We start from the raw sequence: 17,657 nt of genomic DNA, 5'->3' as shown, positions 1-17,657 counted from the left end.
CGATTAATCGGATAATAACCTTAAAAAAAAGTGTGGTGTATAATTTAATATGTTAAGTTTAAAAAAAAGGCAATTTATTCTTCAAAATCTATATGCAGTGGTAAATATAAATAATCAACTATATGATTAGGGAGCAAAATCTCTAATCCACTCTGAGAATAACAGACAGAAGAGATATACTGTATATACTATTGGAGGTTGAATCTGGTAAATATCATCAGACTCAGAGATCACATTTTTTATTTAGACCCCATTCACACTGGGGCACATGTAATGTGCCCTGCTCCCACGTAATGTGCCCTGCTCCCACGTAATGTGCCCTGCCTCCTTGAAATGTGCCCTGCTTCCACGTAATGTGGCTTGCCTCTATGTAAAAGTTTACTTTAAGCCTGGTTTCACATATGTGCGGTGCGAATTGAAGCTCAGGTTTCACTGGGGAGATAAAAATCTCCTGTTCAAAGGATTCATTGCGTTTTTGCTCAGGATTAGAGAGCAGGGAGAGGGGGGGGGGGGAGGGGGAGGTGTAGTGAGGAGAAAGAGAAAATCCTTGTTCAGAACGCAATGCATCTGCGAATCAGATGCGTTCCCATAGGAGATAATAGGCTTGTAGTTCGCACCGCAATGCCCAAAAAACGCACACGTTTTTTGTGCAATGCGCAGTGCGAATGCAACGCACATATGTGAACCAGATGCATTCATATGAATGTATTTTAAAATGTCCTGCGAATTAGATGCGGTGTAAGCGCATCTAATTCGCATAGGTGTGAACCCGGGCTAAATGTAATAGTAATGCCTTCTATTACCTCCAGTCTATCAGCCTCCACCTTCTCTGGGTTCAGATGCTGATCTTCCCTGCACAGTCTTTAAAGTCATTTTTTTTAAAAACAAACATGGTATACTTACCTGCTCTGTGTAATGGTTTTGCACAGAGCAGCCCCGATTCTTCTCTTCTGGGGTCCCCCACCGATGCCTCTGGCTCCTCCTGCCTTTAGAGTGCCCCAATAGCAAGCTGCAAATTATAGTATAGTGTGCCCCTATAGCAAGGTAAAAAAACTTCTGCTTTTAGACCCACTCATTTCCTGCCCAGGACTACATGTTCCATGAGGCATTACTCCTCACACATTCACAAGTTCTCAGGCACTTCCTGACATGTATGGATGGTGTAGTGAGCTGTATGTGTGCTGCACTGTATTTCCTGATATGTAAACAAATAACGCATTCTGTATGCAGGCCAAATAATCAGCTGGCCGATTAATCGATTATGAAAATAGTTGACAACTATTTTCATAATCGATTAGTTTTCGATTAATCAATTAGTTGTTTCAGCCCTATATCTATATATATCTATAAATAGATATATATATATATATAGATATATATATATATATATATATCTATATATATATATATATCTATATATAGATATATATAGATATATATATAGAGAGAGAGATAGATTCTCTCTCTCTCTCTCTATATATGACACCATACTGTCAAAAGTATTGGGACGATTGCACATGAACATTAATAGCATCCCAGTCCAGTCACCTTAGTCCGTAGGCTTCAATATTGAGTTGGTCCACCCTTTGCAGCTATAATAGCTTCAACTCATCTGGAAAGGCTGTCCACAAGGTTTAGGAGTGCGTCTGTGGAGATCTTTGACCATTCTTCCAAAAGCGCATTTGTGAGGTCAGGCACTGATGTTGGACGAGAAGGCCTGGCTCGCACTCTTTGCTCCAAGGAAGAGTTGAAGCTGTTATAGCTGCAAAAGGTGGGCCAACCTAATGTTGAACCCTACGGACCAAGACTAGGATGCCATTAAAGTTCATGTGCGTGTAAAGGCAGGTGTTGCAATACTTTTGACGATATAGTGTGTATATATATATATATATATATATATATATATATATACATATATATATATATATACACACATACATACATACACACACACACACACAAACAAACATACAGTATAAATAAATATATACTGTATGTATATATTGTGGCAGGGCAGGGCCATACCACTGTGGAAAAAGGCAGTCTGGGCCAGGTTTTGGAGAGAACCGGCCAGTGATGGTGCAGGTGTGTGCTGGGTTCTTAGGGCTGTCAGGACTATAGTTCAGGGCTCCACCCTCCCAGGAGTCAGCGTGTATGTCCGCAAGAAAGCAGAGAGGTGCCTGACTGTACCAGGAGAGAGACAAGCCCGAGCCTGAATGAGGGAGCAGCAGGGAGGTTCAGGAAAGAAAAAAAAAAAAGAGAGAGACAAGCGGACAGAGGTACAGCGTCTGTGCAAGAGCAGTGGGAATTTGTGTTTGATGGTCCGGAGGACCAAGGCATGAGGCCTGAGCAGCAGGATTGCCAGAGAGAGTGAGCCAGGAGGCTGAAGTATTGTGATGGTAGAAACCCTAAGAGCCAGGGGGCTGATGTCTTTTGTTGAACTTTTCCTTTCTTTTAAATAAAAGTGGACTACCAAGCCCCTAAATGGAGTTGCTGAAGTGGACTGAACTCATTATATATTGCCATTGAGCTACACAACTCCCAAGTTATCACAGTATATCTACACACACACACACATATATATTCTTTTTTATTGTCAATATTAAAAAGCAAATAATTTATCATTGCTGAATAGAAGATCCTGATACTGGGGAAACTTCAGTAAAAGATATCCAGCAAGGTGATCCAGTTGGCGAATTGGCTTTATAAATGCATCAATTTTCCTAAAAGATTCTCAACTAGGTGACCCAGTTGGCAAACTGGCTTTATAAATGTACCAGTCTCTCATTGGGTGTCTTAGCTCATGTGACTGTCTACTAAGTTTGCTGCTTTTAAATCTACCCCAATGTACTTCACTTCAATGAATAAAAATGACCAGTTTTATCCACTGCTGTGTAGTGCAATCTTCTAACCTATAGGTGTCACTGTTTTCACACAGCATGATTGGATGAAAGGCTAGAACTTTCCATAAAGATAATCTAAATGAATGACAGGAATGATTAAACCAGTCTGTCAGATCAATTAAAAGGCATCACGCCTTACTGTAAAAAAATAAATAGTGGGCAGATCCTCACAACATGCACATTTTAAAATATAGATTAAAAGCTTCTCATGTACAAGGTTATCATCTCCTTAATGTTTAATGAGCTGTTTTCCTTACATCTGCCCCTAATTTATCAAGATGTCAATCTAAATCCCATTGTAGGTAAAAGTAAATAGAATCTTTGAGAGAAGGAGAACTCCCAAAACATTCACATTGTGCATTTTCTAAAAATAAAGGTTTGTTAGACTCTTGGTTTCTTAGAATTAATGTTTTCTTAGAGGAAATGTACATTTTTTCTGATAGCAAACAGATTCAGATTCCAGTTAACTTTGAAAGGAAGGGTGAAAATTTGGTACACCAACAGCCATTTTTTTTAGGCACATTTATTATACATATGGAGTCACTGAAAGCGTTTTGGGCTATACTTTGCTATGCATTCAAATTTGCTTTCTGTGGTTTGTTTTAAAGCTTTGCATTTATTGTTTCATTAATCAGCTCTTCACTGAATACAGAGATTTTAATTACCTGGCGTATTTTGGAGCTACACTGCATGTAATATACCTGTCCGTCTCTCTCCCCCAATACTGAAAGAGGAGCAAGGGAGGAGGCCTTAAAGCTGAACTTCCCTTTTGGATGGAGCTCCACTTTAACATGAACAATTGCCAATATTAAACAGATATACGGAAAAGTCTTTCACAGGAAGCCTGGGATTGTCTTAACTAAGAGAAATCCCAGATTTTAATGTTGTGAGTGGACAGGATTTCCCATCTCAAGCTGAAGACTCAGCTTTGAAACTTTTCTAAAGACACTCAAAGGTTGATTTATGAAAGGCAAGTAGACTGTGAACTTTTTAAGTGGAGTTGCTCCAGAGCTTAGTAAATGAGGTATATCTTCACTCTTCAAAGAAAACCCAATCATACATAAGGAAAATTAAAAAAACAGAAATTTTGCTTCCACATGATTGGATGATGAAAGTCAACTGAACTTCCCCTCATTTACTAAGCTCTGAAGAAACTACACTTTCAGAGTGCACAGTTTATTTGGCTTTAGTAAATCAACCCCTCAGTGTGAGTCCTTTGTACAGTGATCAATTCACATGTAGTTGTTTGACAAATGCATGCTATAAACATGTCACAAGGTTTTTTAATAAAAAGGTGTCAGAAAATGGAAAATGAAATGCCAGTGGCCACTTTAATTTCTAGAGTAGACTTCCTTCAATCTACAACTATATCAACAGAGCTATATGATAGAACAGTGCTGGCTACACCAACCAGTCTGATTTACCAATTCATTTTCTAGGTCAGATCGCTAAACACAATGCACAACCTGATTGGCTACAATAGTATATGTTCAGCTGATGCCTCCTGTTACCTGCTTGTCTATGGATTTAAGAAGGTATAATGTTGAAGGGATTTTATTACACAATTTTAGATTATCTGGGAAACAAATTTCACGCTATAATTAGCAATGAATGGGCTTGTTAAAATCAGTCTGGTCATTTCTGCCAATCATAACTGTGGGAAAGGCACCTACAAGAAAATAAATTTCTTTCTCTGTGCAGCGAGACAAGTGTTCATATATGTATTTGAGAAAAAAAAAATGTGCAAATGTGTATGTGTTCGGACTTGCAGTTAGAGGTGTTCTGAAAAACCCTTAGTCATCAAGTGATCTTGATCAAACAGCCTTGTTTAGTATAAACATTATATGCCTTAAAATCCTTAATTAAAAGTTATTTTATATATATATATATATATATATATATATATATATATATATATATATATATATATATATATATATATATATATATATATATATATATATATATAAAATAACTTTTAATTAAGGACTTTAACTTTTATTTAAGGATTAAGGAATTAAATTCATTATATATATATATATATATATATATATATATATATATATATATATATATATATATATATATATATATATAATGAATTTAATTACATGCTCATAGGCAATTATGGATAGCACTCTTTAGGTAACCAGCATATTCCAAATTGGCTCTAACATTTTTCAATTACCATAATGTGGCCAAATCAATATAATTTCATAATCATTTAATAACATACAGTATCTCTATAAGCCGTGACAGTTATAATGTTTTACTCCAGGTTGTAATAAAACAGTATAATGCAAACACGAAGCAATAAGGATACTTGGGATTGAACCTTGAACTAAAATCAGAAGTAGGTAGGTGGGACAGAAGATCAAATACAATTCAGACCATTGGCTTTATATGCTAAAGCTGGTTCTCTTACCATTAATAACTCAATTTACCATTACAATGTCCTAGCACATCATACACCCTCTAAGTAAAGAACGCTACCACACTTATCAGAGTATGTGTACTGTAAATAAACAGAAAAAAAAAAAAGAAAGAAGGTTGTAACTAGGTTGTGTGTAGCACTCACCTCTGAATGGAGGCTTGGCACTAAGGATTGTTGATCCTGACCCTTAAAATAAAATATGTCGGTGACATCGTTGGCCAGTCTGTCAATATTTGAAGTGCTTTTTAGAGGCAGCAACGCTTCTTTCCCATCAGTTGTACAGTGATTTTCCTCCTGGTGGCCATTGATATCAGGCAGTGATACGGCCAAGTCAGCATGTGCACTGTCTTTGGACTTCAGGTGGTTGTCCATGCTGCATACAGGTGTAGATAGCAAGTGCTCTGCAGAAGTACTTTGTGGGAAATCTGAGGACGGCACTGTTAAATCCTCCCTCACTGCTGTGTGAGCTGTCTTTGCACAGTCTGTAGTTTTCAGATCACAGGTTTTGCCTAGGGGAGTAAACTCCTTCCTGGGTGTGTCGAAGGAGGTAGTCATTGTGCTGACTGTGGTTACAGTTGGAGAGAACACATTCTCTTCTCTTGCTGCAAATGGTGATTTCAGGCCAGAGTAAAATGATTCTATACGAGATCTCTTGACTGCTACATCAGATACATCTGCATTTTCCTTGTCACATGTTTCCTGTGGCACCGAAAGTGGTTCTTTCTGCAACCTCAGAGATTTCAAAAGCATGCTTTGTTCAGCTGATGCCCTTTTAGGTTTTAGTTTCTCTGCAGTCTCTTTGCTCTGCATTTTAAACATTGCCATAGGCGCTAACTCTCTAGGCCTATTTTTCTTTCCTAAGCCAAAGGAGAAAGCGTCATTGTCAAATAACTTTTCCAAGTAATCCTCATGGATAGGGGGAAGGCCACAATACACCCCTGGCGACCTAGGAGCTCTGGGGTTTTTTCTTTTCTGAGGCAAATTGATTGGGCTGTCCAACTTTCGAATAGTTTCAGCAAAAATTTCCATGTCTGAAGATGAATCTAGAACACTGTCCTCTTCTACTGAGGCATTAAAACTGTATTCTGGACTTTTTTGTACTCCTGGGAAATTCTGTACAATTTCTGTGTGCTGCATTTGTTTATCAGTGAGGATGGTGGTATATGAATCATCAAGGCAACCATTTTGTAAAGTATTAGTTGTGGTGACTACAGAGACATGCTCATTCACACCAGCAACATCATTATTTAGTATAGTGCAAAAGCTTCCTTCTGTTTTCTCATCAGCATTGTTTAATGTGATCAAATGGGCACGGTCAATATTTTCTAATTCTTCTGTTATTTGGTCTACAGCCACAGCAACATCTAGCTCACTGATGCTTGGATCTTTTAAATTTGCTGGAAATTCTATTGTATTTTGTGAATGATCATCTTTTGGTTCAATAACAGGTGTTGGTATTTCATGTTCATTGCTAGTGTGCTGAGACTCTGCTTCCTTTGTGACATCTGAACAGGTGACAATACCATTAGCCACATTCTCCTCCACTACAGTGATGATGTGGTCCTGTGATGCAACATTGCATTTGTCGGGCTCCTTAGAGGCAACACTGCATTTGTCCAGCTCCTGTGACACAACACTGCTACTGTTCTGGTCTTGTATGGCATCTGTGCTATTAATCTGGTCCTGTGGTGCAACAATGCTACTCAGAATAACTTGGTCATCTTCAGTTTGGGCAGCACTGGCAAATAAGTTATTTTCTACAAAATGGCTACTTGCATCTGAAGATTCGCTGTCTTTCTGACAACTGGCAGAACTCGGTAGGTTATTTTCATCCACTTGCAAAGGGATAGCCTCAGCTATTAAATTTACTCCCTCAAATTCATAACTGGTTTCATCTGAGCATATCATGGAATTCTGAGTTACTTCTGTGATGGATTCCTTTTGATCAGCTTGAATAACTTCATCTGGGACCGTGGCACAAACGGTTTGTAAACTTTCTTCTTTACAAACTAAGGAATTGTGTTTGCTTTCTATTTCATCTTGCACTAAAGAGAGGTTATTTTCAGTTTCTTCTCTAACTTGTACTTCCTCAGATTTTAATTGCTTTGTTTTTTCTGGATTGTCTTCATTCACGATTTCACTCTGTGGCAAGTCTTCAGGCACCACAAAATTGTCATCAGATTTGCTGTTATCTATATATGTTGGCAGTTGTACATTTCTATTTGGCATATCCACATTGACATTGTTATATATGATGTCTTCTGAACTAATTGTTTCCTTGCTTATTTTTGTATCAGTTGGCTTGGTTTTATCTTCTAGTGTAAGCTCTTCAGATGGTCTTTCTGTATCATTGACCTCTTTACTACCATTGATCTGGAGCTTGTCTGTACTTGATGGTAGTGTAACTGTCACAGCAGAATCTACATGGTCAGAAAGTAATGCTGTGGAATCTTTAGTAAGGTAGCTGTTGGGATCTTCTGCTGTACCAGCATCAGTAGGCTGTTTTAATGAATTTTGTTTATTTCCCATTTCTTTATGCCCAGGGTCTAGGTTTGAATTGCTACTATTTTTCAGCACAGCTGTATTCACGTCTAAACTATCTTCAGAAGCTTGTAAAGAATGTAGCAAAGACTCCTCTGCATTTATTGTATACTCTAAATCATTGCTGTCTGCTATACTTTGAGTTAAAGGAACAGCACCATTGGCTAATTCAGTAGGCTGGTCCTTGTGTTGTTCATTTTCTACTGAAGGCAAAATACTTTCCTGTACGGGGTTTATGGTTCCTGGTAACGTTTCCAGACCATTTCTACTGTCTTCCATCGGCATCGGATTTCCCTGAGCCTGATAAATATCTTCACTTTGTTTCCAATCCACCTTATAGTTGGCAGACCTGTCCTTAGTGTCTGCCTTTACTACACCATGCCCATTTTCAGTGTTTTTGTTACTGAAAGAAGTAGGTTCACTTGCGGGTTTAACAGTTGAGCCGCTATCTTTGAAAGCATTCCCTTTGACCTGTTTTCCAAAGTTCAGTTTGGCTCTTTCCACAAACTTCTTTGGCTGAGAAATGTTCTTTGTTGCAAAAAAGTCAACTTGCCTGTGGCTTGTTTTCTTGCTCTCGAACAAAGAAACCTTGCTAGCAATGTTCCCTTTGGGTATTTGCACTTCAAATGAAGATTCATCTACAGTATCAACAGCCCTGGGCTTGATTGACAGTTCCACATTCTTTGGTTTTGGTGGGCTGAAATGAGAAAGGAAAGTTAACACAAACTGGGAAATTGAAAAAAAAAATAAGTTTTTGTGTAATTCTAACTGTCCACCATGGATTACCGTACTACTTTTTGTGTTATTCATGAAAGCAGACCTTTCCCCCCTTTCCCTGAATACCACATCAGCATGCATATCTGCGAGATCTTGGGTTCCCCCCTAATAGATGCCTGTAGTGTTGTACGGGCTTGCGCGAGACGAAGCACATGATATCATGCGCTTCATCTCGTGCTTGTGCAGTATTACGGACATTTAAAAAATGGCGGGGAAGTAATGGGGACCCAGGCAGCACAAAATGGATAAAATGAAGAAAAAGTCACAGCATATAGGCAGGTATGATTGTTTATTCCCCCCCCTTTTTTTTTTAGATATAAAGGTTTATAGAGTAGAGATGAAAAGGGTGGTGGGGCTCCTAGACACACAGGAAATTCTTAAAAACCCGGACCCTGTGGATACAATACACTCACCCCTCCTTGCCCCCAAAAGCTAGACACTGCAATAGGCATTAAAAGCCCTGGGTTTCTTGCCAGGGTGCCCCTGAAATCCTTGTGTTCCCCTCTTCTTTCAATTCAGTGCCATTTACTTCTCCTTTTTTTCTTCTCTCGGCCCCCTGTTCTGGGAGGCCTTGGCTCTTATAGGTTTTGAGTATCCTCTATGCAGGGCCCGACTCTTATATTTAATACTTAAATGTCCCCCGGTTTATGGTTAACACACGTTTGCCCTCCTCTTTCCTATCTATCCTCTTGTAGCTCATAATATGTGTATTGTTACTGCAAACCTAGCTTGTAATATGCCATACTTATTGATCTTTACTATTATAACCTGTACTGTTTTCTATGACTTACGGATGCAGTCTGACATTTTTTCATGTTGGTTACATTTGAACATTTGTATAGGTCATACTATGCATCTTACAAAACTTCAAGATTTATTGAACGTGAAACGTGGCGGGGGAGGTCTCCTTTAAGAATATTCAAGCACAAGAAACAAAAATTAAATATATTTCAGCGGTGGTGACTATTTTTTCTTGAAGATCTTGCCAGTAACACACTTTGTGCCCTAGGGTAACACTCGCTGTACTGTATGTATGCAGAAATAGCTTTATCTCCCTGGAAAAAGGGCTACAGTAAACTCCCCTTTCCTCTTCACCCTAACACAGAGGGGAGGGGTTCCATAGTCCCCAGAGACAGCTGGAAGAAACAACATAACTTCTCTGGAAGTTATTGATTGACAGGATTTCTGGCAAAATTAACAGGTATATTTGCACATATTGAACAGGTATAACAACGGTATATTTAACAGACTATGAGGGACCAAATAAGAAGTGTTTACTGTTAGGGGCGACATACCCTTTAAGTAAAACAATGTTACAACCCTTTCTGAAGGACAAACCATGATCCAACAAAGCCACACATTGTGATATCCAAGCAGATCAGGTTGCGTCATAGATGACAAGTAAAGATTTATGTGGCATAAATTTATTTTACTTATACCAAATGGGTGTGGAAAGTTTTGACAGTATTCTCATAAAATGTTGGCAGCACATCAATGAGAATGAATAACACAAATATAAAATCACTAATGGAAAAGAAATAAAACACAATAGCAATAGCACAATAGTAGATTCCAAAGACCACCTGAAATATCAAAAAGTCAAATTTATCCTACCATGTTAAAAGAAAAACAAAAAAACCCCAAAACAACTCTCTTTAATCTTATCACACCTTTGTGTGAGCATTAGGCCCCCTTTCACATGGGAGGTCCAATCGGCTCCGCCTGTCCATATGTAAGATGGACTCAATCGGACCCTCCATTCTCATCTATGGGCAGCCGGGTATAAACTAACATCCGCCCGCTCCGCTAAGCTCAGCAATGGATCAGCACATGGATCCCCTGATGAGATGGATGCTTGGAAATGAAAGAATACATTACATTACTTCCAAAGTTGTAATCTGTCGTACTTTGGTAACCTCTTCATTTTTGATATGAAGCTAGTATACAAAAAAAAAAAAAAAAAAAAAACAGACGGTCGTTTGTATGAGGCTTAAAGTGGTTATAAAGGCAGAAGGTTTTTTATCTTAAAGCGCTTTACCGCCTGGAAAAATAAAAAAATAAAAGTCAGCAGCTACAAATACTGTAGCTGCTGACTTTTAATATATGGACACTTACCTGTCCAGGTACCCGCAATGTCAGCACCCCAGCCAATTTTTGGATCGGCTGTCAGGTGCTGCCGCCACCATTCGTCATAAGGGATACTGGCAGTGAAGTCGGCTTCACAGACGGTACCCTACTGCGCATTCTAACTGTCCGGCGACGGAGGAAGGCCTAACTTCCGAGGGACAGAGCCGTGGCGTTATCTCCTGGAAGTGGGGATGGGTACCTGTCAAAGACAGGTACCGCCCCCCCAAAAGGTGCCAAATGGCTCGGTGGTGGAGGAAGGAGGAAGGGGGCCGAACTTCCGAGGGACAGAGCTGCGGCGCTGTCTCCCGGAAGTAGGTACCCATTCCCCCCTCCCCTCTGAAAGATGCCAAATGTGGCACCGAAGGGGGGGGGGGGAGTAAGCAGATAAGCGGAGGTTCCACTTTTGGGATAAAAGATAAAGCCTTCTGTGTGCAGCAGACCCCCCCTAATAATTACCTGAGGTCCCTCCAGATCTAGCGATGTTGCAGGAATGTTTCGGCTGCCCGGGACTCCCCTCCTCTTTGGCTGAGACAGCAGCATCGCGCCATTGGCTCTCACTGCTGTCAATCAAAAGTCAGTCAGTCAATGAGGAGAGAAAGGGGCCGCGGCTCCGTGTCTGAATGGACACAAGTAGCTGTGACTCGGCTTGGGTGCCCCCATAGCAAGCTGCTTACTGTGGGGGCACTCAACAAGAGGGAGGGGCCAGGAGTGCCGAAGAGGGACCAGAGAAGAGGAGGCTGCTCTGTGCAAATCCACTACACAGGGCAGGTAAGTATAACATGTTTGTTATTTGTAACTAAGAAAAAAAAAAATAGACTTTACAATCACTTTAACTGTCCACCTGTCTGGTAAAACTGCCTTCAAGCAATCCGTATGTCCAAATGATCTTATCACAGCAGGAAAGACTACACACCTATAGAGGGAATCAGTCCTGTTTAAAAAAAATAGCATCAAAATAGCATGTAAATTGTTAAAAGCTACATAACAAACTTTCTTCTGGGTATTAACGTTACAACAATGTAAAATATGTAGTCTCTAAAAATATACTAGTTTTCTTTTAATGTGAAAAATCACTATTTGAATTTACCATCTGTTTGTGAACTCTGATAAATGAAGGCGTTTTTTTGTTTACTCGAGAGTTATCCGGAACTTGTAGTTCAGCATTCCACTGAACAGGATGACAATACACCATGTTATCACACCCACAGACTAATATGTGAAGAAATCTCTCACATTTCTAGGTTTATCTTTGCTTTCACTTGTTGGACCAGCCACAATTTACAAGATTATCTGTAGAAAATTGCGGGCATATTACAAGCCTCTAATTGCACATTCACTGGAAAGGAGCACTACCCGGGTCAGTAGAAAACAATGAGGTGGGGTTAGTTGTGCGAGAAAGCAAATCTCTCACTGAAAATTATGAGGTTTTTGTTTCTTTTGGCTTTTTTTCTATTGTTTTTTAAATGACTCATACACAAGATCTGATCATTTCGCAAATTAATTTTTGAAGGACTTTCATTCACAAACCAAATCCCCTCCCACTATGATCTGTAATTCTAGCACTGCATAGAATATACAAAGCAATCAAGGAAAAAATGACCACCATTTCCAAAGCGGCCTCTTCACAAATTCTGTATTTGCCAGAGCCTGACGCAGAACTTGTGAGCAGAAAGAATATATACAAGCAGCAGGATCTGAGCTGTCAGCAGCACAGAGCACTTACCAGCACATTTGTCACTCCAGCATCTTTAAAAGTAAACCTGTACTTAACTTATTTAGTAAAAAAACCCCACTAAAATCTTCACTAGCACACAATATTGGTTTCTCTAGCCCTCCCTTACACTTGCAGTGCTCTCTGAAAAGCAACTCATGGTGGATGGCCTTTTAGAGGGCAGTTGCCTCCTGGACACCTGCTTTAACCATTGAAAGCCCAACCATGCCACAACCACATGCATTAGACGGGGTTATGGAGCAGTCCTATTCACCCGAAGGAGTCCGGTTTTTCAGTGGTACCACCTGCTGAACACAACATATGGAAAAACTGTTGCATGTATACCACCCCCTCCAACAGCAAATTTAGGTTAAGGTTGGCAGTAAAACTCTGGTTCAACCGTCTATTATTTCTGCTCTCTGACCTCCATTAAAAATGAGGCCTAAAAATTGCAGGTTTTTGCCACCACATTTCTATTTTGCAGAACTGGGCAGCCATAGGGTCGGTTCACACTGGGACGACTTGGGATCCGACTTGTACGCCCTCAAGTCGCCCCAGAAAGAGATTCACATTTAAGTGAATGGGAGCGTCTTAATAGACACTACTGAAGTCGCTCCGACTTCAGAGCGTACTCCCTGTACTACTTTGATCCGACTTTGATCCGACTTCAGCCTATTGACTATCATTGAAGTCGGATCGCCGTCTCGCATGATCCGACTTCGGCATGCGACTTGTGCTCAGATGATCTTGAGGGGGAACTCCGCGCCAAATTTTAAATAAAAATCCGGCATGGGTTCCCCCTCCAAGAGCATACCAGGCCCTTGGGTCTGGTATGGACCTTGAGGGGAACCCCCTACGCCGAAAAAGCGGCGTGGGGGGTCCCCCAATCCATACCAGACCCTTATCCGAGCACGCAGCCCGGCCGGACAGGAATGGGGGTGGGGGGATGAGCCAGCGCCCCCCCCCATCCTGAACCGTACCAGGCCGCATGCCCTCAACATGGGGGGGCTGGTGCCTTGGGGAAGGGGGGCGCGCTGCGGCCCCCCCACCCCAAAGCACCTTGTCCCCATGTTGATGAGGACAAGGGCCTCTTCCCGACAACCCTGGCCGTTGGTTGTCGGGGTCTGTGGGCTTATCGGAATCCGGGAGCCCCCTTTAATAAGAGGGCCCCCAGATCCCGGCCCCCCACCCTATGTGAATGAGTATGGGGTACATCGAACCCCTACCCATTCACCTAGGGAAAGTGTCAATTTAAAAAAAAAACACTACACAGATTTTTAAAGTAATTTATTAGACAGCTCCGGGGGTCTTCTTCCGACTTCGGGGGTCTCTCCGGTTCTTCTCCGCGCTCTCCGGGTCTTCTGCCGGGCTCCTCCGCTATTTTCTGCTCTTTTGCCACTCTTTTGCTATAGCGGAGGAGCCCGGTCTTCAATCTTCTGCCTTCTGCCCTCTTCTCCTGATGTTGACACGACGCTCTCTGGGGCTGGAATGCACTCTGAGCGCTCCGCTCTGACTTATATAGGTGGTGACCACGCCCCCTTATGCCGTCACAGTCCCTGGGCATGCTGGGACTGTGACGTTTTAGGGGGCGTGGTCATCACCCAATGACCACGCCCCCTTATGCAGTCATAGTCCCAGCATGCCCAGGGACTGTGACGGCATAAGGGGGCGGGGTCACCGCCTATATAAGTCAGAGCAGAGCGCACAGAGAGCATTCTAGCCGGAGAGAGCGTCGTGTCAACATCAGAAGAAGAGGAGAGGGCAGAAGACGGAAGACCGGGCTCCTCCGCTTTAGCAAAAGAGCGGCAGAAGAGAGCGGAGGAGCCCGGAGGAAGATCCGGAGAGCGTGGAGAAGAACCGGAGAGACCCCCGAAGTCGGAAGAAGACCCCCGGAGCTGTCTAATAAAATACTTTAAAAATCTATGTAGTGTTTTTTTTTTAATTGACACTTTTTCCCTAGGTGAATGGGTAGGGGTACGATGTACCCCATACTCATTCACATAGGGTGGGGGGCCGGGATCTGGGGGCCCCCTTATTAAAGGGGGCTTCCGGATTCTGATAAGCCCTCCGCCCGCAGACCCCGACAACCAACGGCCAGGGTTGTCGGGAAGAGGCCCTTGTCCTCATCAACATGGGGACAAGGTGCTTTGGGGGGGGGGGGGCCCGCAACGCGCCCCCTCCCCCAAGGCACCAACTCCCCATGTTGAGGGCATGCGGCCTGGTACGGTTCAGGAGGGGGGGGGGGCGCTCGCTCGTCCCCACTCCCATTCCTGTCCGGCCGGGCTGCGTGCTCGGATAAGGGTCTGGTATGGATTGGGGGGGACCCCCACGCCGTTTTTTCGGCGTAGGGGGTTCCCCTCAAGGTCCATACCAGACCCAAGGGCCTGGTATGCTCCTGGAGGGGGAACCCATGCCGGTTTTTTATTTAAAATTTGGCGCAGAGTTCCCCCTAAAGATTCATACCAAACACAGTGGCGGGGATCCAAGTCGGATCCCCGTTCATTGAAAGTCGGACACATGTCGCAGGGCAAAGTCGGATCCACAAGTCGCGTTGAAGTCGCGTTGAAGTCGTGTTGCAAAGTCGCGTTGAAGTCGTGTTGCCCCTGTGTGAATCGAGCAATACAGCTTTCCAGATCACTTGTGTTCACAGAGCAAAAGGCAAAGATTAAAGTTAAAACCAGCAACCGTGAGCCTTTTAAACATTTGACCGCTACAAAATATCACCTATGTTATTGGCCATCTAAAAAGAGGGTATAATAAGGGCTCATACACATTGCATCTCTACAGGCTTTTGAGCTCTCATTTATTTCTGCCTGGAAACTCCCCTCCATGTTAGCCAATGTGTCCATGCACACTACGGCTTTTTCAGGAGCTTACAGGCATATACTCCTACAGGCAGAAAACCCCCCCACCAAACTCACGTTTTTGAGAGGAGCTGCCGAGCAGAAAAGTGCTCAAAAACAAGTGAAAAGGTGAAAAATAAGCTCAAAGGAGCTTGAAAATGCACAAAATAAAAGGAAAAATTAGCTGCTTCTTCAAGCTATTAGGCAGAGAAATAAAAGCTCAAATGCCTGTAAGTCTAGGTTCACACTGCTGCGACTCGCAGCTGAACTTGCACGATTTCATACCTGCAAGTCAGTCTGACTTCGGAGGCGATTTCAGAGACATCTGTGCAGATTCCTGCACAGTTGTCTATGGAAATCACACCTGCAGTTGCCAAATGTAGTACAGAAACTACTTTTGGGAACCGGTGTGGTGCCGGAAAGTCGGCATCGCACCAATTCGGCAGTGCCATTGCCGGTGTTCTGCCGAGAAGTGCCCCCCATAAAATAGTGCCTGCGCAGGACGGAGCCGCACTTCAGCTGATTTGCCAATCAGCTGGAGTGACATGACCAAGGCGCAAGCACACATCGTAGGAGGCATCTCTCAATGGGAGATATCATTTCATGGCCACAATTGAAACCTATGCAAACAGCGGGGGGAGACCGTAGTTCTCACATGCCTCGCTGTTGCGGGTTGGCTTTACAGTGTGCTGATGGTCCAGTTTTGTCTGTGTTGCGGGGGGGTTGCTGTATTGAATGGCCAAATTTGCCTGTGTGAAAGGGCGGGTTAAAACACAGACAAAACCAGCTCTTCAACATAGCCACTAGCCGCCCTCCAGCAGCAGCGATGAACAATTTGAGAACTACAGCCTCCCCCTGCTGTTTGTAAAGGTTTAAATTGTGCCTGTGAAATGGTATCTCCCATTGAGAGATACCTCCTACGACGATGTGTGCATGCACCGTGGTTACGTCAGCCCAGCTGATCTGCAAATCAGCTGTTGTGCTGTTCCATACGGCGCATGCGCAGTACATACCGGGCACTATTCGATGGGGGGGCACTTCTTGACAGAACATGGCAATAGCCGCTGCATCAATGTGAACCTGGGCTAAAAGCAGCTTTTTTTTTTTTTTTTTTTTTTTTTTTTTTAAGCTGCAGTGTGCATGAGCCTTTAATCAAGATATATCTTATACATCCTGGGTAGTCAGAGGTTAACAGTTGCAGTGACAGCTGCCTAACTTTTTTCTATTTACCTTCCCATTCACACCTATGCAATTTTTAATGCTTTTTGCATTAACACACTACAGTCCATTTACTTTGGTTTCCTATGGGACATGTTCATACCTAGGTTTTTTTTCAGCCGCTGTGTTTTTGGAAAGGTCAGAGAGACTTTTTTAAAAGCAAAACAGGGCGTTTTTAGTGCAATAAACTTCAATGGAGAAGCTGCAGAAAAGCATGTAGTACATTTTTGCCATGCTTTTGCCACAATTTGCATTTTTTAATCCACCCAATAACAGACTGGGCAAAAAAAAAAAAAAAAATGCATAAAAAAAATAAAAATGCAAAAAATTTGTCAAAAACACGTGTGCAAAAACAGATCAAAAGCAAACTGCATAGGTGTCAACCAAGCCTAAGTGAAGGGAAATTTCTCTACTGTCATACACAGTGAGGGAGACTTACTAAAACTGGTGTGCACAGAACCTGGTACAGCTACGTATAGTAACCAATCAGCTTCCAGGTTTTAGGCTTGGTTCACACTGCCGTGACCTGAAAGTTGCGCGACCTACGGTGCGACTTTGCCAGGTGACTTTGTGGAGAATTAAGTACAACTTGATGTGACTATGAAGCGAATTTGAGGCAGCTTTGAAGTGACTTTCAGGGAATAACTCAGTAATTTTCCTGTAATGTCAAATCCAAATCACATCAATATAGATCAGGATCCGACTTGGAGGCGACTTCTATTTAAAGTCTATGAGTACAAGTCAGAGAGAAGTCGCCTTGAAGTAGTACAGGAACCTTTTCTAAAGTTGGAGCGACTTCAGTAGTGCTAATGAAGACAGCTCTCATTGACCAACATGCTGATTGGTTACGATGCACAGCTGCACCAGATTCTGTGTGCTCCAGTTTTAGTATATAATTTTTTTAAATTATTATATAAAAAAAAAAGTATGCAATGAATATATAGTTTAGTTCATTCATTCACTGCTGTCAAAATGACCCTTTTGTCCTGCACAGCCAATAAACTGTGTGAGATATTTCTGTAGTAGTAAAACCATGCAGAAAGCAGCCCTCTTTACCATTACTTATGCTGCACGCAAACTTCACATAAAAACGTTTGTTGATG

General features: G+C 42.1%; 1 protein-coding gene across 3 annotated transcripts in view; it reads right to left on the bottom strand.

The window, feature by feature from the left end:
- CRYBG1 (crystallin beta-gamma domain containing 1) overlaps nt 1-17,657 on the bottom strand; it is a 343,574-nt gene that overhangs the window by 63,691 nt on the left and 262,226 nt on the right. For all 3 annotated transcript variants that reach the window (XM_073627016.1, XM_073627017.1, XM_073627018.1), the window contains one exon: nt 5,482-8,575. In XM_073627016.1, coding sequence (XP_073483117.1) covers nt 5,482-8,575 — 3,094 coding nt within the window. The remainder of the gene's footprint in view (nt 1-5,481; nt 8,576-17,657) is intronic.

This window comes from Aquarana catesbeiana, linkage group LG04, assembly GCF_042186555.1.
Source record: "Aquarana catesbeiana isolate 2022-GZ linkage group LG04, ASM4218655v1, whole genome shotgun sequence".
NCBI lineage: Eukaryota > Metazoa > Chordata > Amphibia > Anura > Ranidae > Aquarana > Aquarana catesbeiana.
The sequence above is the reverse complement of the archived record's forward strand: the minus strand, read 5'-3'. Positions and strand labels throughout refer to the sequence as shown.